This window comes from Chrysemys picta, chromosome 12, assembly GCF_011386835.1.
Source record: "Chrysemys picta bellii isolate R12L10 chromosome 12, ASM1138683v2, whole genome shotgun sequence".
NCBI lineage: Eukaryota > Metazoa > Chordata > Testudines > Emydidae > Chrysemys > Chrysemys picta.
In genome coordinates this window covers 21,790,090-21,813,428 of record NC_088802.1, presented here as the reverse complement: position 1 = coordinate 21,813,428, position 23,339 = coordinate 21,790,090, and the positions used below count along the sequence as shown (strand labels likewise).

At 43.8% G+C, this 23,339-nt stretch overlaps 2 protein-coding genes and 2 pseudogenes across 2 annotated transcripts; 2 read left to right on the top strand and 2 right to left on the bottom strand.

Moving 5' to 3' along the window:
- Positions 1-429: 429 nt before the first annotated feature.
- LOC101936520 (olfactory receptor 6M1-like) lies at positions 430-1,542 on the bottom strand (annotated as a pseudogene).
- A 266-nt stretch (positions 1,543-1,808) lies between these two features.
- Positions 1,809-4,963, top strand: LOC135974542 (olfactory receptor 14C36-like). The gene is made up of 2 exons (XM_065562959.1): positions 1,809-2,393; positions 4,931-4,963. The coding sequence occupies exons 1-2, from the start codon at positions 1,809-1,811 to the stop codon at positions 4,961-4,963; spliced, it is 618 nt and encodes a 205-aa protein (XP_065419031.1).
- Positions 4,964-7,477: 2,514 nt separating this feature from the next.
- The window catches only part of LOC135974541 (olfactory receptor 14A16-like), a 50,402-nt pseudogene continuing 34,540 nt past the window's right edge, over positions 7,478-23,339 (bottom strand).
- Positions 17,093-18,425, top strand: LOC135974745 (olfactory receptor 14A16-like). The gene has a single exon (XM_065563263.1). It carries the CDS (start codon positions 17,344-17,346, stop codon positions 18,262-18,264), a length of 921 nt encoding a protein of 306 aa, XP_065419335.1. The 5' UTR covers positions 17,093-17,343; the 3' UTR covers positions 18,265-18,425.

Here is a 23,339-nt window from a genome sequence, read left to right as displayed (position 1 = left end):
AAATAAAACTTTTCTTTTATTCATATTGGTATATGTTGTCATACCTCCCTCCTAAAATACCCACTTCTTCTGCACTGGTCACAGAAAACAATAGGAAACAATCAACATCTTGAGCATGGTCTTTGTCCCTAGCTGAAATGCTATAATCCTAAATGGTGGATCAGTGGATGCTGCTGCTGTGGGGCACTTATAAATCACTTGTCAGTTTATAACCAAGCCATCAGCACAGCAAACACAAGGAGCAGCTAAACTACACATGGGCAGCATTGAAAAGAACACTTAGGCCTTCATTTCTGATCCTGCCTGGGGCTTCTTGGGAAATGCCGAACATCCTCAATGACTGCAATGGGAGTTGTGGGTGCTCAGCAAACTCCAAGAGGCTGACTGCACCCTGAAAAATCATGACCATGGACATCTTCCACTGGAACTAAAGCAGCAGCACCAGGGAATACAAAACCTCAATACTTCTGCACTGCCTCCTTCTTACCCCAGCTCAGAGTTTGTGTTTGATGAGCCCCAGGCACTTGTCAATTGAGACCCTCAACACCTCCTTGACCTTCTGGTTCCTGAGGCTGAATATGAGTGGGTAGAGCATTGGGGTCACTGCTGTGGTCATCAAAGAGGCGACCTTGTTGAGGTTCATGGAGCTGACTTGCAAAGGCATGATGTAGATGAAGATGGAAGTGCCATAGCCAATGGTGACCACAGTGAAATGAGAGGCACAGGTGGAGAAAGCTTTCTCCCTGCCCTTGGCGGATGGGATACAGATGATGGTGCAGATAATATACACGTAGGAGATGACCATCAGCATCACGGAGCCTAGCAACACAGGCAGCGAGATGATGAATTTGATGAATTCCACCAGCCAGATGTCGGCACAGGTGAGGTATAACAAGGGCGTGCGGTAGCAGAAGAAACGGTTGATGATGTTGGGGCCACAGTAGGGCAATCCAAGTTTGATCACGGTAGGGACCAAGATGGAGAAGAATCCCCCCATCCATGATCCCACCACCAGCCAGACGCAGACTTTTCTATTCATGATGGTGCTGTAGTTCAGTGGGTAACATATGGCCACATCTTGATCGTAGGACATTGTGACCAACAAGACATACTCTGAAATGCCCAGCAGGAAATAGAAGTAGGACTGACCCAGGCAGCCATAAAAGGAGATGGTATTCCTCCCTGATAGGAACTTCTCCAGCATTTTTGGGACCACAGTCATAATCATGGGGATTTCAATGAGGAACAGATTGCAAAGGAAGAAATACATGGGTGACTGCAGGCGGTAGTCAATGCATACCAAGGTGATGATGATGGAGTTCCCAATCATTGCCACCACAACATTCACAGCAGTTCCTGACAGCAGAATCTGTCCAGCCAGACCCCTGATTCCCCTTGGTAAACTGAGGATAGTAACATTTATACAACGTTATCCAGAGTTCGCCCACATCTGGGTGACAGAGGTATACAAATACAAATACCTCAAAAGCATTTGTACCTAATTCTCCTCTCCATCACCCTGGTGTAAATTAGTAGTCACTGCACTGGAGTCCATTGAGCTGATTCTACTTTCTCTCACCGCAGTGCAAGTCAGGAGTAACTCCACTGGAATCAGTGGAGCTGCTTTCCTCATCCTCATTCCCATATTACACCAATCTTCACAAGCTAAGTGTCTGACTGAAGGAAATTAAGGTGGTTATCACAAAAGGAGAGTTGTTTTACTGATCTAATCCTGGCCCTTGCTCTTGTCCTTCCCTCTGCAACCATCACATGATGTCCTGAGAAAGAAAATGCTCAACCTAACCACCATGACCGAGTTCCTTCTCCTGGGATTCTCTGATGTTTGGGAGCTGCAGATTTTGCACTTTGTGGGGTTTCTACTGATTTACCTGGCAGCCCTGATGAGGAATCTTCTTATCTTCATGGTCATAGCCTTCGACCAACACCTGCACACCCCCATGTACTTCTTCCTGATGAATCTGTTGATCCTAGACCTTGGCTCCATCTCTGTCACTGTTCCCAAATCCATGGCCAACTCCCTCATGAACACTAAGTTCATTTCCTATGCTGGATGTGTTGCCCAAGTCTCTTCCCCCTTCTTCTTGCTGGCAGCGGATTTTTCCCTTCTCACCGTCATGGTGTATGACCAATATGTCGCCATCCGCCAATCACTGCACTATGAGAGAATGATGAACAGCAGAGCTTGTGTCCAAATGGCAGCCAATGCCAGGATCAGTGGGATTCTCTTCTCTGTGCTACATACTGGAAACACATTTGCATTGACCTTCTGTGGAGGCAACATAGTGGATCAGTTCTTCTGTGAAATCCCCCAGCTGCTGAAGCTCACCTGTTCTGGCTCATATCTGAGTGAAGTTGGGGTTCTTGCCTTTACTGTGTGTTTAGTCATAGGCTCCTTTTGTTTTTATCATTGTGTCATATGTTCAGATCTTCAAATCAGTGCAAATCAGTGCAAATCAGTGCTCAAATCATCCCCTCTGAGCAGGGCCGGCTGTTTGCACTGGCATGTTTGCCTATCTGAAACCCACCTCCAGCTCCCCATCTGCTCTGGATCTTGTGGTGGCTGTTCTTTATTCCGTATTGCCACCAATCGTGAATCCAATTGTCTACAGCATGAGGAACAAAGAGATCAAAGCTGCCCTGAGGAGACTGACTGGGTGTAGGTAATTCACCAAGAATCAATTTTCTGTCTTTCTCTAATTAAAGTTTGCTTACGTAGTATCTTTAAGTATTCATTAATGTCAGTTATTTCCGTGACCACACAGCTTGCACACAAGCAGGTCTGATTTTGACGTCAGTTGCACCAGTGCAAATCCAGATTAACTTCACTGATGTCACTGTCGCTGGGGTGATTTACACCAGTAGAAAATGTGGTCCCGTTGTGGAGTAAATGGATGTAAATTGTGTGCACGAGAGGAATTCAGGCTTTCATTCTGTGCCAAAACAATACCTGTTACACTGCTTGGTCACTAGCACCTGTTCCATAGCCACTGAAAACAATGATGGGAGTTGTCTTGCTTGCTTGTGTGTATAAATCAGTATTGGCTTCACTGGAACCAAAGGAGTCAGACTGGAGTAAGACTGGGGTAGATCCTCAACATGTTCCATTGACTTTGGTGGCGCTAAAGCAATTTGCAGCATCTGTAGATCTGAGATACTGCTTCCAATGGAGCAGCATATCCATTACCACCAGCTGGGAACTGGGCCCACTGTCTTCTAAACCACCATTCATGGCCTAACCACTAGAGCCAGTCTGGCTCACATGAACATTCAGGTGTGTGAGAGATGGAGAGAGTGGCTAAAAATTACAGGGAGGTTTCTAACCACCGGTGGGGCTAGGTTCTGGAGCAACCTCCCAATAGGAGTTGTGGGAGGCAAATGACTGAATTAGTTGAAGAGAGAGCTGGACACATGTCTGATTGGGACTGTATGACGGGGCTGCTTGTGATGGTGGGGGGCAGGGCTCAGCAACCCTGGGGCTCACTTACAGCGTATGTCTTATGTTCCTAAAAGCTTATGTTTCAGGGTTTCATCTGGCCACTGTCAGGGGTCAGGAAGGGATTCCTCCCCCCGACCCAGTGTATTCTGGGAGATTTTATTTAAATCTCTGAAGCATCGGGCACCCTTGGCTGGAGATGGGACATTGGGTGGGATGTGCCAGGGCTCTGAGGTGACACCGAACCATTCTCTGTTTCTCGGGTTCTTGGCTGGCTGGTTCTTGCCCACATGCTCAGGGTCTAACTGATCAACATGTGGGCATCAGGAAGGAATTTCCCCCCTGGTCAGATTGGCAGGGACATTGTGGAGGGTTCACTTTCCTCAGCAGCGTGTGGTGCAGGTAACTTCTCAGGATTTTCTGGGTGTATCTCAATAATTTCCCTGCCATTGTGGGGGCCTTGGGCACTGGAGCCCTTCAGTCTCTCCTATTCTTTGCCAATGGCACAGAACCATCTAGTGTCCTGAGGGCTGTGACATTTTGGTCTAATATCAGTTGTTGGGTTTGGTGTGCAGATGCTGAGTGGTGTTGGCATATGGTGGGGGGGCAGGGGTGTGTGTGTTGCTCTCAGCTTAGGTTAGTAGAGCTGGTCAAAGTAACTTGTCATTGGGAAATGGTTTCCTCAACCTGTTTGTGACAAATGTTGCTATGTTTTTAGATGAGTTAAATAATCTGCCAATGTCTTAGAAAAATTTTTCCCAGCTCTTCCCTCGACTAGGTTGGCCACTGAGGCATTCCCAGAATACCAGATCTGACCGGTTGGATCACAGAAACCCCCTTGGGAACTGCCACCTGTTGTGCCTGGGCTACTTCTGAGCCCGTCTTCCCTGCCAGCTTGGGACTTCAGAGCCTTGCCTGGTTTGAGCCTGACACGCTAGCCTGCTATAAACAAATACCCAGGTCTGAACCACATCCCCCGAAAGCTGCAGGTTTAACTGAAAACAGCTTAAGAAGTGTTCTTGTCTCCAACACTCAGGTATCCTACTCCGAATGGGGTCCAAACCCCAAATAAATCCATTTTACCCTGAATAAAGTTTATATAGGATAAATTCATAAATTGTTCACCCTCTATAACACTGATAGAGAGATATGCAGAGCTGTTTGTCCCTTCCCCCAGATATTAATACATAATACATACTCTGGGTTAATTAATAAGTCAAAAGTGGTTTTATTAAATACAAAGTGTAGGATTTAAGTGGTCCCAAGTAATAACAGACACAACAAAATGAATTACCAAGCATAATAAAATAAAACACGCAAGTCTATACCTAATACAGTAAGAAAGTGATTCAAGATGAAATCTCACTCTCAGAGATGTTCCAGTAAGCTTCTTTTACAGACTAGCCTCCTTCTAGTCTAGGTCCAGCAATTACTCACACCCCTATGGTTACAGTCCTTTGTTTTAATTTCTTTCAGGTATCCTTTGGGGGTGGAGAAGCTATCTCTTGAGACAGCTGAAAACAAAAGGGAGGAGTTTCCAGGGGCTTAAATAGACTTTCTCTTTTGGGTGGAAATCCCTTCTCCTCTCCTATGCAGAAGCCAGCTGCAAGATACAGTTTTGGAGTCACATGGGCAAGTCACATGTTCATGAATGACTCAGAACTTTACCGGATGATGACAGATCCCCAGGAAAGCTCAGATGTGGATTGGTGTCTCTCAGAGTTCATTGTTAGCTTAAGTGTATCTTGATTGGGCACTTACTGAGAATAGTCTTTTCTCAAGAAGCTGGCCAACTGCTTCACTGAGGCTATTTAAAATCAAGAAAGTAAATCGCCAATATTCATAACTTCGAATACAAATTGATGCATGCATGTAATTAGGATGAATATATCCAATAGATCATAGTCTTTGCAGAGATATGTTACATGGCATATCTAACATAAAACATATTCCAGTCATGTCATCTTTACACTCATAAGCATATTTCTATAAACCATTATGGGGTTTATTATTTCTAGAAAGCAACGTCACACCGGACATTCTGGTACTTCTGGGAAAGCCGTGGCCCTGCCCCTACCTCATCGCCTTGCCTGCCAGTGTGACCTTGCATGCGTCCTTCATCCGTGATACTGGACAAAACCATGTCTGGTTTTGTCTCAGTACCAGACAGTGGACAAACCACACAAAAAGGGGATTATCCAGCTTAAAACGAAATGAATGGCCAGCTACCCACCATGCTCACCACTCCCACACAGCTTCTGTGTGGCTTCCTAGAAATCTCCTCTACAAGGAATAAGTTCCAAAAACTGGATCTCCTGCATTCTATCCTAGAGGCACTGATGGTGGGTATATTGTCCAAATAATGAACTTTGTGGCTCCTTTCTGGAGGAGGGCCAAATGGAGTTAAAGGAGTCCTTGGGAACTTCTTCGGCCGCTTAGAAAATCACAGCTCTGGTCTTAGCCCAATCTCCTGTCTTCTCCCTAGACATGGCACCTCTGGGTTAGGTGTCAGACACACTGCCTTGGACAAGTGCACTTGCTTTATAGGTGAAAAGAAGGATTTAGTTCTCCAGGGCTCTCAATTAAGGACCAAACAAACAAGAGACTGAAAACAGGCTTTAGTTTAGTTCACACCTCTCAAAGCGATTATTTCAGGCTGCACCGTCTCCTGGAGGGGTTCTCACTCAGCTCAGAATAGCTCATTAAGATAAATAGGCCACTTCAGTGGCAGATAGATGCATCCGGCTTTGTGCTGCACTTATGGAGAAGTTCTTGGGGTGGATGTGAAGGGAGCCCAGACAGGCACAGAATACAGCTCCTGTCCAGAAAAAATTTGGTGGTTCTGAAAAGATCCTTTTGCTTCTCTCGTCATCCTATCCACTGCTATCTACAGCCACCACAAGGACCACTTTCTCCTACCAACATGTTTCTTTCTCTTCAAACAGCTAGGAAATTAAATACCCCAAAACTTCATTGAAATGGAGTTAAGGTCTCCCAGTGAGAGCTCGTGCCCATCCAGAAGGTCCAGTTCAGCAAAACTCAAGCTTCTGAAAACCAGGACATGCAGAATTAAACTAAATGCTCACATAACCTTAACTCTGCCCCCTTTGGGCAATACCCGTAACACCCAAACTCCTGCTCTGTCTTGTCATTTCGATGGACACATGCTACCTAAGCTTGTCCTACTCTCAAACACTGGGCCTGCTCCCCCCACAGAATGCCACATTGGTACAATTTAACTACATCCCCTTTTACAGCCTCTTCACACTTGCACACAGGAGACCACCTAAACCTTTACTTCCCCCTACTCCTCATTAAACCCACAGCCTGCTCTCCTATGCCCCCTCACCACTGACAAGATGAACCTACTGACATGACCTACACAATTCTGTATTTAAATGATGCAGATGGGTCCCTCAAGGGACAAGTGCACCTCTTCCCTTTGGTCACACACATGGGGTGCAAGGGTGAGACCAGCTCTCCCCATATCGCAAACACAGCTCTATGGTGCTCCTCAACTAATCCCCAGAGCTCCTCATATCACAAACACACCACCCTTCTCCCTCCACCATTCAAGTGAGATACAGCTAACACAATTAATGCAGCAGGAGTTTAATGCAGAGAAGTCCATGGGGCTATTGTCAGCTCCTGGGGGCAGAGTTAAGGTTGTATGAGCTTGTATCTTAAATCTATTTCTTGGCTTTCCAAAGTTTAAATTTTGCTGTACAACACAATATTCTGGTAGGGTCTGAACTGGGGGGCAACCTTAACTCTGTGTTAATAAAGTGTTTTTTTTATTTTTATTTTTTTTGCCATTTATAGCTAAATTGATCAATCACTTCTTATCTGATTTACACTCATGTAAACCTAGAGTAACTCCACTGACTTCAGTGAATTTAGTCTGGATTATTACCACTGTAAACACAGCATTTAGTATAAAAAAGATTGCACATCACCTTCCCATAGAGACTATAATATCATCATTTGATTATATCTGTAAGGAAACACAGAATGAAACCATGGTCATGGGATACATCTGGAGATTTTATTTTTGGTGAATAACCTCCATTCAGTTCGTTTCTTCAAGGCACCATTGATCTCCTTGTTCCTCATGCTGTAGATGATCGGATTCATCAGAGGAGGCACCACGGAAAAAAGCACACCACAAGATCCAGACCTGATGTAGAGCGGGAGATGGGCTTCATGTAAGCAAAAACAGCAGTACAAAATAACAAGAAGACCACAGTGCAGTGAGGAAGTCAGGTGGAGAAGGCTTTGTGCCGACCCTGCTCAGAGGGAATTCTCAGCATTGTTTTGAAGATCTGAATATATGACACAATTATAAAGGCAAAGCAGCTTAAGGCTAAGAATATGTTAAAGGAAATAACCGCAGTTTCACCAAGGTACAGGTCAGAGCAGGCCAGCTTGAGTATTTGGGGTATTTCACAGTACAACTGACCCACCATGTTGCCTCCACAGAAGGTTATTGCAAACGGGTTCCCAGTGTGCAGTATAGAAAGGAGAATTCCAATGATCCAGGCAGGCTGCCATTTGGACCAAAGCTCTCCTGTTCATTATCATCTAATAGTGCAGTGATTGGCAGATGGCGACATATCAGTCATACACCATGATGGTGAGAAAAGCAAAGTCAACCGCAGTGAAGAAGATGCAGAGAAAGATTTGTGTAACACATCCAGCATGAGAAATTAACCAGGTGTTTAACAGGGAGTTGGCCACGGCCTTGGGAACAGTGAGGGAGATGAATCCGAGGTCTAAGACGGACAGATTCATCAGGAAGGAGTACATGGGTGTGTGAAAGTGATTGTCAAGCACTGCAAGGATGATAACAAGGAGATCCCTTGTCAGGGCTACCAAGTAAATCCCTAGAAATAGGATAAAGTGTAAAATACGCAGCCCCCGAACATCGGAGAATACCAGAAGAAAGAACTCAGTCACGGTGGTTCGGTTGGATATTTTCTTTCTCAGTACATCATGTGCTGCCTGGGGAGGGGGACGGACAAGGGCAATGTCAGGAGAGAGCGTTCCTCACCTCTTACAATCACACCAGTAGTGAACTGCATTGTGACACCAGTGTAAATTGCCACAGCTCCCTTACAGTCCAGCAGTGTCCATTTCCACCATCTGAGGATCTGGTCCCAGATGCAGCTTGATAAAATGCCATGTAAATATGGAACCAATTACAATCCAAACCCTACAATCTTAGGAACGACGGTCCTCCTATTGCGACAATGGAGAGCTATTTTACGAGAGGAGAGTGAGGCTACATCTACACTACGAAACGGGATTGATTCCCAGCTCGGGTCCATGTCCTTGAGATGGCCCGATGAGAGCTAGCACAAGTATAAATCCTGTATAGCCATGCTAGCATGGGCAGCCATGCTGAGTAAGTGGCCCTGACATTCAGATAAGCTTGTACATGGCATGATGAAGCTATGGTGCCACCCATGCTACTGCAGCTGCACTGTGATTTATACTCATCCATTCAGCACAAGCGCATGCACGTGAGCTGGGGAATCACAGCCCTAGCTTGTAATGTAGATGTAGTCTACAAGAATTAGGTTTGTTTAACTGAGCAAAAAGTCGGCTGAGAAGGGATGTGGTCGCTCTCTATAAATAGATCAGGGGGATAAACACCAGGGAGGGAGAAGAGCTATTGATGCTAATGGACAATGCTGGCACAGGAACTAATGCGGATAAGCTGGCCATGAGTAAATTTAGGCTGAAGATGAGAAGTAGGTTTTTCCGCAGCAGAGGAGGGCTGAACTAGGGCTGACATTTATTCCTTAAAAAAAAACTTTAAATACTACTTTTCAAAATAAAATGCAAATAGGACTCCTGATCATAGACAATACTATCTTATACTTAGGCTTAGCAGTATTTAATTTATCTATCTATCTATCTATCTATCTATCTATCTATCTATCTATCTATCTATCTAAATAATTTTGACTGATAATATTGATGTTTATAATTAAGCATTTTTTTATTTTTATCAGTTTAAATTTTCACAGTTGCAGGAAATTATGGAGGGATCAGACAATAGTAATTTAATGACAGTACATGTTGAGTTTCAAAAAGTTTAAACTTGAGAACTATGAAAGCACAATGTTTCAACATGATGTGAAGATATACAAAGTCAATATCCTTAAATCAAACACTCATAAGTTCTCAAGCAGCATTTTTCTTACTTTGCGTCGCTGGAAATGTTGATTGTTGAAGGAAATATTTTTTCGCTGGTTTGTGTGTGCATGGTGAAATCAACATTTGCAAATATGTACTGATAAAAATCTAATCCTTCCAAGACTTCTTATAGAGGTAGCAATGGAAAGAGGATTGCATAGGCAAGACAAGACCATAGCAATGAACTATTAGTTTAGTTTTCCTAAAAGATTAAAGCAGCGGTCTGCATTGTGCATAATTCTCATTAAAATGTTGCACGTGAACAAGAATAATAACCAGAGTGTTTTTTTAAAAAATCTTGAAGTCCTTGAGCTACATTGTCCTCTCCATTATACCTGATTTATGCCACCATAACTCCCCTGATTTCAGTGGGTTTACACTGAATATTCCTCTCATTCACAACATGCATCTGACCCCAAAGCATCTCAAAGGTGGTAAGAAAAATAAGCCACCACAATGCTTTGGCCTCACTCTAGGAGAAGCAGACCCTGTGCAGATTTTGCAGAGCTCCCACTTTTCCACCAAAGATAGGTAATAATAATACTGGGTGTGTTCTGGGGGCAATATAAATAAATGCTCTCATGTAGGAGAAATGACAGCAGCCCTACACATTCCTCAAATGTCCCAGTGATGGATAAAGTTCAGACAGAAGGTTCAAGATAGTGGGAGAACAGATTATGTACAGGAATAAAGAGATAGGTCATGCACGTGCCTCAGCACCAAGAAGCCAGCAGATTTCTGATGGGTTCCCATGTTTCCATTTCAGTGATGGGGAGCTGCTTGTGGGAGGGATTTGTAGGCACCCCTTCCACTCTGTGCATTGCCAATTCTCAGTTCATATTCCCACGTGTGGGAACTGATGTCTTGGCTCACAAAGTCTTTTGTTCTCATTGCCAAACTCAGATCTGATTCCTTGTTTTGTAACATCACTATACACAGTACACCATCTAAACTGGGACCAGTGAGATATATGTGATATAAAGGTGTTGTGTTTGTGTGTGAGAGCTAGTAAGTGTGTGTCTATGATTGTTTTTGTGATGGGGGAAGAGTGTGTTAGGTGCATTTACGCTGGTGTGTTAGAGTGAGTGTTGTATAATGTATGTGTGCCTCCTTGTGTGAAGTGTGAGTGAGCATCACGGTGTGTGTGTGCATCAGTCTATGGACGATACTGCGTGGATGTTTGTGTGAGTGTTTGCCTGTGTGTTTAAATGGCAACAATTGAACACAATAAAAGTTACCTTCCTCCTTCCTCCTTCTTTATTGCTCCTAAACTAGAGCATCAAATTCCCCATGATATGCAGGAGGCAACATCCAAATAGAGCTGGGCGAATAATAGATTTTTCATTTCACTGGCAATTTTGAAAAATCAGAAAAAAAAATATTTGTAGGTCAAACTGAAAATGGTATTTTCCAAATTTCAGGTGAATGAAAAAGTCAAAAACAATTTTGTTTCAGGTTTCATTTTGACAAAATCTAAACATTTTCTTTCAACGTTGACTACATTTTGAAGTAAAATTAAGGAAAATTTTTAAATGAAAAGTAATTTTCATTTAAAAATCAAATCAAAATGTTTCATTCCAAAAAGGTCAATTGTTTTACACTTCAACTGACAATGCCACTTTTTTAACCTTTGATCAGCACAAATTTTGTGGTCCATTTTAAGAATGGGTAAAATTCTTCTCTCACACTGATATAAATCCTGATTATTTCCACTGAATCTACTTTACTGTTAGTGGATTTACTGCAAATTTATATCAGTCTAAACGAGGAGCTGAACTTTTCTCTGGCAGCTTAATCAACATGCCCAGGTTTTTTTAACTGTTTATTTAGGAAGTTTTAACAAGTTTACAAATCCTTGCCATGTAAATATCAGAAACAAAACAATCATTACAACAGTGAACTTTGACTTAAAGAGACATCATACGGGAATATACTCACCAGATCTTTCTATTTAACATGGTGATATAATAGTACAGAGTGAGGATCATTACAACTCCTATGTCATTTCTGGTGATTTTATTAAATTGAGTGAAATCTCTGTATTCACATATTTAACAGACCTGGTATGTCTATCAAATGTTCATATGCAAAGAATTGGACAGATGTGCTGGGATTTTTTTTTTTCAGGTGAATATACTTTGAGCACTGAATAAGAGGTAAACAAATATTTAAGTACCTATCTGTCCTCTGTCTATTTTGCTGAATACGTAATTGTTGTGTTAATTTTTCCATAACCAACCTCCCATATTATTTTGAACCATTCCTCAATGGTCAGACTATTTTTCTTTTCCCATTGAGAGGTTACTAATAGCTGAGCAGATCAGAGGTTAACTTTTCATTTCCTTTTGTGTGACCATTTCCATCAGGAAGCCCCAGGGAGGATCACCAGAAGGTTATTAGATAATAAATATCCAACAATTGGGTCATTTCTTTATGGATTGCTTCCAATACTCACTAATGACTGGACATGTCCAATGCATCAAATCTCCGCTTTCACCACAATTTCTCTAACATTTATCCCCATTTAGTCTGTGTATGTATATATATATATATATACACACATATATATGGTCCTCTTTTCCAGATCAAACCGCATTCCTCTGCCAGTTTTTTTTAACTGTTCCTCATAGGTCAGGTTTTCTAAACCTTTGATCATTTTTGTTGGTCTCCTCTGAACATTCTCCAATCTGTCCACATCTTTCTTAAAGTGTGGCACCCAGGACCGGACACAGTACTCCAGCTGAGGCCTCACAAGTGAAAAGTAGAGTGGAACAATTACCTCCCATGTCTTACATATGACACTCTTTTTAATACACCCAAATGATATTTTCGCAACTACATCACATTGTTGACTCATATTCAATTTGTGATCCACTCTAGCTCTGAGATACTTTTCAGCAATGCCACCACCTAGCCAGTGATTCCCCATTTTGTAGTTGTACATTTGATTTTTCCTTGGTAAGAGAAGAACTTTGCACTTGTATTTATTGCATTTCCTTTTGTTGATTTTAAACCAATTCTCCAATTTGTCAAGGTCATTTTGAATTCTCATCCTGTCCTCCAAAGTGTTTGCAACCCCTCCCAGCATGGTTTCATCTGCAAGTTTTATAAGCATATGCTATCCTTCGTTATCCAAGTCGTTAATAAAAATATTGAATAATGGCCTTAAAAATCCCACCAGAAAAGAGTTGCAGGTTTTGATCGTAAAACTATCGGTGGAGATTTTCACCTAGGGGACTAGGATGTCAAATTCCTATTAAAACTAATTGGAATTTTGGTGGCCAAATATCTATAGGCAACCTTGAAAATCCCATCACTCGTCATGTTGGCCCCTCCATGAACACAAAATAGCCTACATTGCCAAGAGAGAGGTGGAGTTGTGTTACTCTCAGGTGTTGCCTAATTCAGCTAAAAACTCCCGGAATTAATTTTAATAGATCTGGTCAAAAACAGGGGAGAGGATCAGAATCCTTCTACACCACTATTTAAAGAAAAAAATATATTTTTTTAAATTCATAGAAATTTAGAATCTTTTTTTTTTTTAAATCTACCATTTTGTGAGGTTTTTGGAGAAATTGTGTTCCTATTTTTGGTGGAGATCAAATTAGATTAATAAATTCCAAGGCCAGAAGGGACCATAGTGACTGTCTAGTCTGAGCTCCTGTATAACCCAGCCCACAGAACATCCCCAAAATAATACCTAGAGCAGATCCTTTAGAAAAACATCCAGTCTTGATTTGAAAGTTGTCAGTGATGGTATCTACAAAATAAGTAATTAATAATAAACTAATTGAGATATTCAAAGAGGATTAAAGGAGCTGGGCACTCATCTCCTGTCAAAATGGGATTTAGACACACAAATCCAGTAGTTTCCTTTGAATATTCCAGCCTATCTGGATAATGAGAGCATGCAGTTACTTTGTAGTAGATTAAACTCTATGAGGGGAAGAAATTCACCTTCCTCATGCCATAGACCATTCACAAACTGATGATGACGAGACTCCGCCATGGCAGGGCCGGCACAACCCATTAGGTGACCTAGGCGGTCGCCTAGGGCGCTAATATTTGGGGGGCAGTGACCGTGACAGCTGGATCTTCGGCTGCCCCGGTCATCGGCCGTATTTCGGGGGCGGGACCTTCCGCCGCCTAAGGCGGCAAAAAAGCTGGCGGCACTCCTGCGCAATGGGCAGGTTATTCGAGAACTGTCCTCTATAGAGCGTCTTAGACTTTCCTCTGAATCAGGTGGTACTGGCCACTGTCAGACATAGAATACTGGACTGGATGATCAAAATGTCTTACCTAGTTAGACAGTTCCTATGAGAAGCAGATGCTGTCAAATAAAATTGCAATGAATGTTGCACCCACATCAACTCAAATATATTTAATTTATTTTTAATTATTCATTATTAAAACTGCTCAAAAATGAAAATTATATTTTTGTGGAAAAATGTCATTGTTTTATAACATCCCATGGTATTGCTTTTGGATGGGGGTGGACAAAAAAATGAAACTGGAGACTGAAAAGTGTTTGGTTTTCAGTAAACTTCTCTAGTAAAAATGGCAAGTTTATGGTAAACATTTTCTAGTTTTGGGAAAAGATTTCTGATATTGAAAACTTTTCCCCCAAAACCTGAAAAAATATACAAAAATGTTTTCCATCTCCAGGTTTTCATAAAACCAAAACCAAAAACGACTTCCTCCCACCATCGCTACTCATTATGAATTATCCTCCAAGTAACTATTATCCCCATTGGATGGATGACAAACTGAGGAAGGGAGCTGTGAAGGGCCTGAACAAAGCCAGAGGAATAGTTGGGATCAGATCTCAGGGCACCTTGGACCTTAGCTTTTAATTAATTAATTAATTATCTGATAGTTGCACCTAAAATGAGAGGCCCATTATATTAGGTAAGACAGTCTCCACCCCAAGAAGCTTACAGTAGAAAAGACAAGCAAAGGGTGCAAGGGAAAAGACAGCCCCAGGGAATGACTTTCCCAAGGTAACACAGCAGGTCAGCAGCAGGGCTAAGTCCTGTGTGCCCTTAGTGTTTGCCTCACAATCTTTCCTCTAGACCCTGCTGCTTTGTTTTAATTATGATTATTTTAGTTTCTGGAAACTCTTCAGGGAAGTAGAGGGCAAGAGAAATTAATTGTTGGCTCTGGGCTGTTGAGGGCTCCAGGGAGTGAGTCCAACAAGCCCGTAGAAAACAGACATGGATAAATCATCTTCCTGCAGCACCAATGTTTTGGACACACAGCTCATCTGCAGACAGCACAGATCTCAGTGTATTTCCTGCAGCTCAGCCTCAGTGTGATGGGGGAACGGCCTCTCATAATACAGTGATCGGGGCATTAGATAGAGAGATAGATCGATAGAGGGGTGGGCATGGGGCTAGAGAGAGATAGGGTGACCAGATGTCCCGATTTTATAGTCCTCATATTTGGGGCTTTTTCTTATATAGGCTCCTATTACCCCCCACCCCTATCCCGATTTTTCACACTTGCTGTCTGGTCACCCTAGAGAGAGAGGGGCAACCAATTGCAGTCTGTAGCTGGAGGAGAAAAGACATCTCAGTCTGGGAGGATTCCACACACACCGGCACAGTAAGTTTGCTCTTGGAATGAAATATATTTGTGGGTTACAGAGTGGCACTTTAAGAATGAAATTGTAAGTGACAATAGATTTTTTTTCATAGTTTCACTCTTACCTCACTTTTGGCATGGGAAACTGAGGCAGTCTAAAGCATTTACCTTAGGAAAGAGGGGGCAGAATATTTATGCCTCAGTTTCATTCTATTGGGAGTGGGGGAATTGATCAAATTGACACACATATTTTTTAGAATGGATCGAGGAGTTTACATTAACATTGTCCAAACATTGTGACAAACACTATCGGCTCATTGTTGCTTTTCTCTCTGTATACATTAGTTTCTTGTTATTCCTGTCTATCTGTCTGTTTATATTTTTCTCTATATATTACTTTGTTTATACTTCTCGATCTACCTGTTAGTTTGGGTTAGTTCTGTGTTTCTCTCTCACTTTCTGTATCTGTTCTTTTCTTACTTGTGTCTCTCTGTTAGTTTGTTGTTAGATCTATCAAACTATCTATCTATCTATCTATCTATCTAGCATCAGTTTGTGTCTAGTTCTCAGTTTATTGTTTTGTCTGTCTATTAGACTGCTGCAAGGGTAGTTGAGTCAAGTGGGTTAGAGTAGTGGGGACTAGGAGCCAGGATTCCTGTGTTCTATCCCCAGCTCTGGAATGGGAGTGGGGTCAAGTAGCTCAGAGTAGCAGGGACTGAGAGCCAGGATTCCTGAGTTTTATATGTGACTCTGACAGGAAGTTCAGTCCAGTGTGTAGAGGAGCCAGAATTGGGCAGTTCCATTTCTGTCTCTCATAAGGACTGTGGGACAGGCACCCCTCAATGCTTGAAGCTGAATGCTTAGGGCACTCGGCTGGCATGTGACAAACTCAGGTTCAATCCCTCCCTCTGACTGATGATGAGAAGGGATTTGAATTCCCAATTTATAGCAGGGTGCCTGAGCTGCTAGGCTACGGACTGTTCTGAAATGAGACTGTCTCAGTCTCTCCTGTTGAAGCTTCTCCACGTTGTATCAATAATTAAATAGTCATTGGAGCAAGGATTTGAACTTGGCTCTTCCACACACCAGATGAGTGCCCAACTACCACGCTGGAGAATCACTCTCATGTCCCTACCCTGGCCCAATGGCTCTCCATTGTCACTCACAGCAGTCATTCCTGATGGCAGTGGAGAGTCACTGGGATAGAGGCTGAGATGCAGTCTGACGTAGTGGTTAGTGGAGGGGACTGGGAGTCATGACACCTCACTCGTGTTCTCAGCTCTGGGAGGGAGTTGAGTCCAGTGGGTAGAGCTAGAACTCCTGGCCTGTATTTCCAGCTCTGGGAGGGGTGTTGGATTTAGTAGTTTAGAACAGGGGGCGAACTGGAAGTCAGGACTCCTGGGTTCTCTTCCAAGCTCTGGGAGGGAGTTTAGTTGAGTGGTTAGAGAAGCAGGATGGGAGCCGGAACGTCTGTGTCTCGCAGCGAGCATGGAAATCTTGCTAGAACTGGGGATGAGGCATCAGGACTCCTGAGCTGTATTCATGATTCGAATTTGCTGTGTAATTATGGCTGGGTTTGGTCACCTCCATTTGAGATGCTGCTCCCATTTAGGCAATATAAATGGGGAGTAATTCCATGGCATGCTGTGAAATTACCCCACATTCGCAGCATGTCCCTGACAGCAGAATCTGTCCAGCCAGACCCCCGATTCCCCTCAGTAAACTAAGGGTAGTAACATTTATACAACGTTATCCAGAGTTCACCCACCTTTGAGTGAGAGAGGTAAACAAATACCTCAAAAGCTGTTGTACCTAATTTTCCTCTCCATCACCCTGGTGTAAATTAGGAGTCACTGCACTGGAGTCCATTGAGCTGATTCTACTTTCTCTCACCCCAGTGTAAATCAGGAATAACACCATTGGAGTCAGTGGGACTGTTTTCCCCATCCTTGTTCCGATATTACACCAATCTTCACAAGCTAAGGGTCTGACTCAAGGAAATTAAGGTGGTTTTCACAAAAAGGAGAGTTATTTTACTGATCTAATCCTGGCCCTTGCTCTTGTCCCTCCCTCTGCAACCATTACACAATATCCTGAGAAAGAAAATGTCCAACCGAACCACCGTGACCGAGTTCCTTCTCCTGGGATTCTCTGATGTTCGGGAGCTGCAGATTTTGCACTTTGTGGGGTTTCTAGTGATCTACCTGGCAGCCCTGGTGGGGAATCTTCTTATCTTCATGGCCATAGCCTTCGACCACCACCTTCACACTCCCATGTACTTCTTCCTGATGAATTTGTCCATCCTAGACCTTGGCTCCATCTCTGTCACCATCCCCAAATCCATGGCCAACTCCCTCATGAACACCAGGTCCATTTCCTATGCTGGATGTGTTGCCCAAGTCTTTTTCCTCTTCTTCTTGGTGGGAGCAGATTTTTCCCTTCTCACCATCATGGCATACGACCGATATATCGCAATCTGCAAACCACTGCACTATGAGACAATAATGAAGAGCAGAACTTGTGTTGAAATGGCAGCTAGTGCCTGGATCAGTGGGCTTCTCTACTCTGTGCTACACACCGGGAACACGTTTGCATTGACCTTCTGTGGCAGCAACATGGTGGATCAGTTCTTCTGTGAAATCCCCCAGCTACTGAAGCTCTCCTGCTCTGACTCCTATCTGAGTGAAGTTGGGGTTCTTGCATTTAGTGTGTGTTTAGTCTTAGGCTGCTTTGTTTTTATCATTGTGTCATATGTTCAGATCTTCAAATCAGTGCTCAGAATCCCCTCTGAGCAGGGACGGCATAAAGCCCTATCCACCTGCCTTCCTCACCTCACTGTGGTCTCCTTGTTTGTTTGCACTGGCATTTTTGCCTATCTGAAACCCACCTCCAGCTCCCCATCTGCTATGGAACTTGTGGTGGGTGTTCTCTATTCCGTATTGCCACAAATCATGAATCCAATTGTCTACAGCATTAGGAACAAGGAGATGAAAGCTGCCCTGAGGAGATTGACTGGGTGTAGGTAATTCACCAACAATTAATTTTCTGTATTTCTTTAATTAAAGTTTTCTTACTTAGTATCTGTTCATTAATGTCAGTTATTTCTGTGACCACACAGCTTGCACACAAACAGGTCTGATTCTGATCTCAGTTGCACCAATGCAAATCCAGATTAACTCTGCTGCTGTCACTGCTGCTGGGGTGATTTACACCAGTAGAAAAAACTGGTCCAGTTGTGGAGTTAAATGGGTGTAAATTGTGTGCACGAGAGGAATGAGACTTTCATTCTGTGCCAAAACAATACCTGTTACACTGCTTCACCACTAGCACCTGTTCCATGGCCACTGAAAACATTGATGTGAGTTGTCTTGCTTGTGTGTATGAATCAGGACTGGCTTCACTGGAACCAAAGGAGGCAGACTCATGTAAGACTGCGGTAGGTGAGAGAAAATGTTTGTGGTAGATCCTCAGCACATCCGTGTAGTTCCATGGAATCTGGTGGCCCGAAAGCAATTTTCAGCATTTCCGGGTTAACGTGCTGCACAAACCCAACTACCGCGCCCCCCCCCCCCCCCCCTCACTCACACACCCAATTCTCTGGGATGATCACTTCACTCCTCCCCCCCACCACGTGGCTAACAGCGGGGAACATTTCTGTTCAGCCGAGCAGGAACGGGCACCTCTGAATGTCCCCTTAATAAAATCACCCCATTTCAACCAGGTGACCGTGAATGATATCACTCTCCTGAGGATAACAAAGAGAGATAATGAATGGATGTTTTCTGCAGGCCAGCAAACACCGGGACGTCATGCTTTGTTATGCAATGATTCCAGACTACGTGCTACTGGCCTGGCATGGTAAAGTGTCCTACCATGGCGGACAGGATAAGGCAGCCCTCCCAGAAACCTTTTGCAAAGGCTTTGAGAGTATATGAAGAAGAGCTTTCTGGAGATGTCCCTGGAGGATTTCCACTCCATCCCCATACATTTTAACAGACTTTTCCACTAGCTGTACTGGCTGCGATTGCCAGGGCAAATTAATCATTAAACACGCTTGCTTTTAAACCATGTGTAATATTTACAAAGGTACTCTCACCAGAGGTCCCTTGTGTGCCCTCAGGGTCTGGGAGTATGCCTTGGGTGAATTTGGGGGGTTACTGGTTCCAGGTTCAGGGTGATAAACATATCCTGGCTGTTGGGGAAACCGGTTTCTCCGCTTCCTTGCTATGAGCTATCTTCCTCGTACCCCGAACCCGCTTCCCTGTTGCGTTTTTCTCCATTGACAGAGTCAAAGCACACGGTTGGGGTAGTGGTGGCTGCACCCCCTAGCATCACATGCAGCTCCGCGTAGAAGCGGCATGTTTGTGGCTCTGCCTCGGACCTTCTGTTTGCCTTTCTGGCTTTTTGGTAGGCTTGCCTTTGCTCCTTAATTTTCACGCGGCACTGCTGTGTGTCCCTGTTATGGCCTATGTCCTTCATGGCCTTTGAGACCTTTTCTAATATTTTGCCATTTTGTTTATTGCTATGGAGTTCAGCTAGCACTGATTCGTCTCCCCATATGGCGAGCAGATCCCGTACCACCCGTTCGGTCCATGATGGAGCTCTTTTGTGATCCTGGGACTCCATTTTGGTTACCTGGGCTGATGAGCTCTGCGTGGTCACCTGTGCTCTCCATGCTGGGCAAACAGGAAATGAAATTCAAAAGTTCGTGGGGTTTTTCCTGTCTACCTGGTCAGTGCATCTGAGTTGAGAGTGCAGTCATAGTGAAGCACTGTGGGATAGCTCCCGGAGGCCAATAACGTTGAATTCCGTCCACACTACTCCAAATCCGACCCGCAAAGGCCGATTTTAGCGCTAATCCCCTCATCGGAGGTGGAGTAAAGAAACCGGTTTAAAGGGCCCTTCAAGTCAAAAAAAAAAAAGGGGCTTCGTCGTGTGGACGTGTCCAGGCTTAATTCGATTTAATGCTGCTAAAGTCAACCTAAACTCGTAGTGTAGGCCTAAGCTTTGACAGTCTAGGAATTAGGCTGCCTGTGCCTTTAAGACCTCAGGCCCAGGAACCCGCCCTCTGCTCCAGGGCTGACATGCAGCTTCCTGTGAGCAGGACGAAAACAGCCTCTGAACCCCCCACCCCTAGATTAGCAAACACAGAGGGTGCCTCATCGCACGGGGTCTGGCAGCATCTCCCCCCAGGCTTAACCCCGGCTCCTACCCCCGATATTTCCCCTCCAGCCCCTCTTCTGCCACTACCTACAGTAGATTGATCCCCCGGCCAGTAAATTTCTGCCCGCTGCTCAGACCCTGACAGCCCCCTGCTGCGATTTGCCCCCCTTAATCCTTTTAAACCCCTCCAAAGAGGAGGCAGCAAATCCTATATAGAAGTAAGGGCAGAGAGAGAGGGCAGTGGCTACAGTGAAGGTTCAGGTGAGCATGCTCAGTACACCCAAAGTAGGGAATTGGGAGCGAGAGCTGTTTGCGTCGTCAGTGAAACAGGAATTGAATACAGCCTGCTGGTGCTGTGTCTCTGCTCTGGAGAGCAAGGTACAGCCACCAGGCGTTTGTGCGGTAGGAAGTATGAACTGAGCCCAGTTTTCGAACTAATACAAAATCAGCAACTTCCCAACTAGAGTCCGGAAAGATCGTAAGTTTTTTCCTCTTTGTCTCTGCAAAGTTGCTCTTCGCTCTGCTGATTTCCTTTAGTCTCATCTCCTGGGTTTTCAAACACAAGAACTGCACAAAGAATGCTCCAGTAGGCCTCTGCACTGATGTGAGTTTGGACATTAGAGAACTGCGAGTACATGCTGTGCTCAGGGAATTTCCTCACCGATGCATCAGCACAAAAGGATTTTTTGTTCTAATACCTCCTGTAAGGCCTACATGTTTGACAACATTTCCCCCCTAGATCTGTTTCCTAGTGACCAAGTTCTTGCACATGTATCACAAAGTGCAGATTTTGTAGCAGCTGGTTATAATGAAAGATTGTATGTGCTTTGTGGAAAGCATGTTTAAAAACCCTACGTAGATTTTATATTGAGAAAAATACTATAAAATGCACATAAAATAAATGGGACTAAATATGGAGGGATAATTACATACCAGAAAGTAACAAGACACTGGGCCAGTTCTCCAATCAAAAATACACAAATGTCTCAATGAGGTTACACTAGAACTGAGGGCAGGGTCAGTTTTGGGGGTAGGCAATCAGGGCAGACACCCTGGGTGCCAACTTATAGGAGGCAGAGCATTGCTCATGGGGTTGGTCTCATTTTTGCTCTGCTGATGGGCTGGCATCCTCTCTCTCCCTCCCTTTCACTGCTCCTGGGAGGTGATACAAATCTTCCACCTGACCAGTCAAAGAGCTAGGGCTATTTAGATGGAGGGCAAAATTTGGCATATTGGGGAAAATAATAGAAATAAAGTTTTTTCCCCAATGAGCCAAATTTTGCCCTCAGTCATGCTAGTGCATAGTGAAAATAATAACAATAAGTACACCTCTACCCAGATATAACGCTGTCCTCGGGAGTCAAAAAAACTTACTGCGTTATAGGTGAAACTGCGTTATATCGAACTTGCTTTGATCCACCGGATTGCGCAGCCCCGCCCCCCTGGAGCGCTGCTTTACCGTGGTATATCCGAATTAGTGTTATATCGGGTCACGTTATATCGGGGTAGAGGTGCAATAAAAGTTTTAGGTCTTGCTCAATATAGATTCTTCTACCTAACAATCTCAAAGCATGTGACTGCCCATGCATTAGTTAAGCCTCACAACCCAGCTACAAGAAGAGTATTTTACTTAGGAGGAAATTGAGATTTAACAAGATTGAGTGACTCACCCAACATCATACAGGAAGTCTGCTGCAAGGCCAGGAACAGAATCCAGATTGCCTGTGCCTATAAACCCCATGCCATCCTTCCGAAGAAAGAGAGTGATCAAAATTCCCCCCCCAAATATACTCATAATCCCTTCAAAAACAATGAAGAAAAAGTGATAGTGCCTCCCAGATTATTCCTCTGTAAACTCTGGAAATGGATGTCAAACATCTGAGCACATACCATTAAGAACAGTGTCCAGTCACTCTTTCATTTTAATACTGTTAAGCTTCTAGTGATGTTGCCTGAAACTAAACTATGTACCCTGCACCAAAACAGGGTGACTAGATGTCCTGATTTTAAAGGGACAGTCCTGATTGTTGGGTCTTTTTTTCACATAGGCACCTATTACCCCCCACTTTCTGTTCCGATTTTTGACATTTGCTATCTGGTCAGTCTATACCAAAATAAGAGTCCCATAATTAAAATAAAGGTTCCAATTTAGAGGGCTCTTATAATATCTCCTGGCAAGTATTTCCACTTGCACCCTACTGGATGCCAAACATCTGAAGTGCTACTATAAGTGCTGGGTTAAATGTCACAATGATTAATTAGTACTTTATTCCAGAAGCACCCACACAATAAGACAAAGTCTCTGGCAATTAAAACAGATCTTTGAAAAAGTGGGAAAAAAAATTCCCATCTATTTCTCACAGTAATCTCACAGAGTGGTGTGGTCACTACCAACAACTTTTCAGGGTGGATTTGATTTAAATCACTAGTCAGGAAGACTCCATTTAATCATGGATTTCTACATAAAAGTGCATTCTTGTTAGTTGTTATAACCTTAATACATAGTCTTCACAACTCAGATAGTTTGGTTTCAAGGTACTGTGATAGACTCAGACCAGTGGGGTACAGGAGTCTGGTCCTATTGGGATCCAGGAAGTGGGTGGGCAAAGCCCGCCCACTGCTAAAGGATCCCCACCCCCAGCCTAAGGGGGGGTCCACAGCACCTGGAGACCAAAAAATTATTGGGGACAACTAATAAAAGAACAGGGACAGGAGTAAGGTCAAAGGGTCAAACGAAGCGAACCAGACGGGGACACCGAGCAGAGAACCTTGGACAGCACCCATTGCTCCTCGAAGGCGACAAGGGAGCCAGCGAACGCCGCCGAGAGGAACTCTGCCCGGATACGTGAACGAACAGAGGATCTGAAATAGGCTCCACAGTCACAGGACACTCCATCGGCCAACCTCCTCTCCCTGGTTTTATAGATGGCTTTTTTAG

What these genes read in the sequence shown, in the direction of transcription:
- LOC135974542 (XM_065562959.1), top strand. Translation starts at nt 1,809, where the DNA reads ATGACCGAGTTCCTTCTCCTGGGATTCTCTGATGTTTGGGAGCTGCAG. An exon ending in TTGGGGTTCTTGCCTTTACT is followed by an intron (nt 2,394 to 4,930) that starts GTGTGTTTAGTC and finishes AATTTCTTTCAG; the next exon opens with GTATCCTTTGGGGGTGGAGA.
- LOC135974745 (XM_065563263.1), top strand. Translation starts at nt 17,344, where the DNA reads ATGTCCAACCGAACCACCGTGACCGAGTTCCTTCTCCTGGGATTCTCT.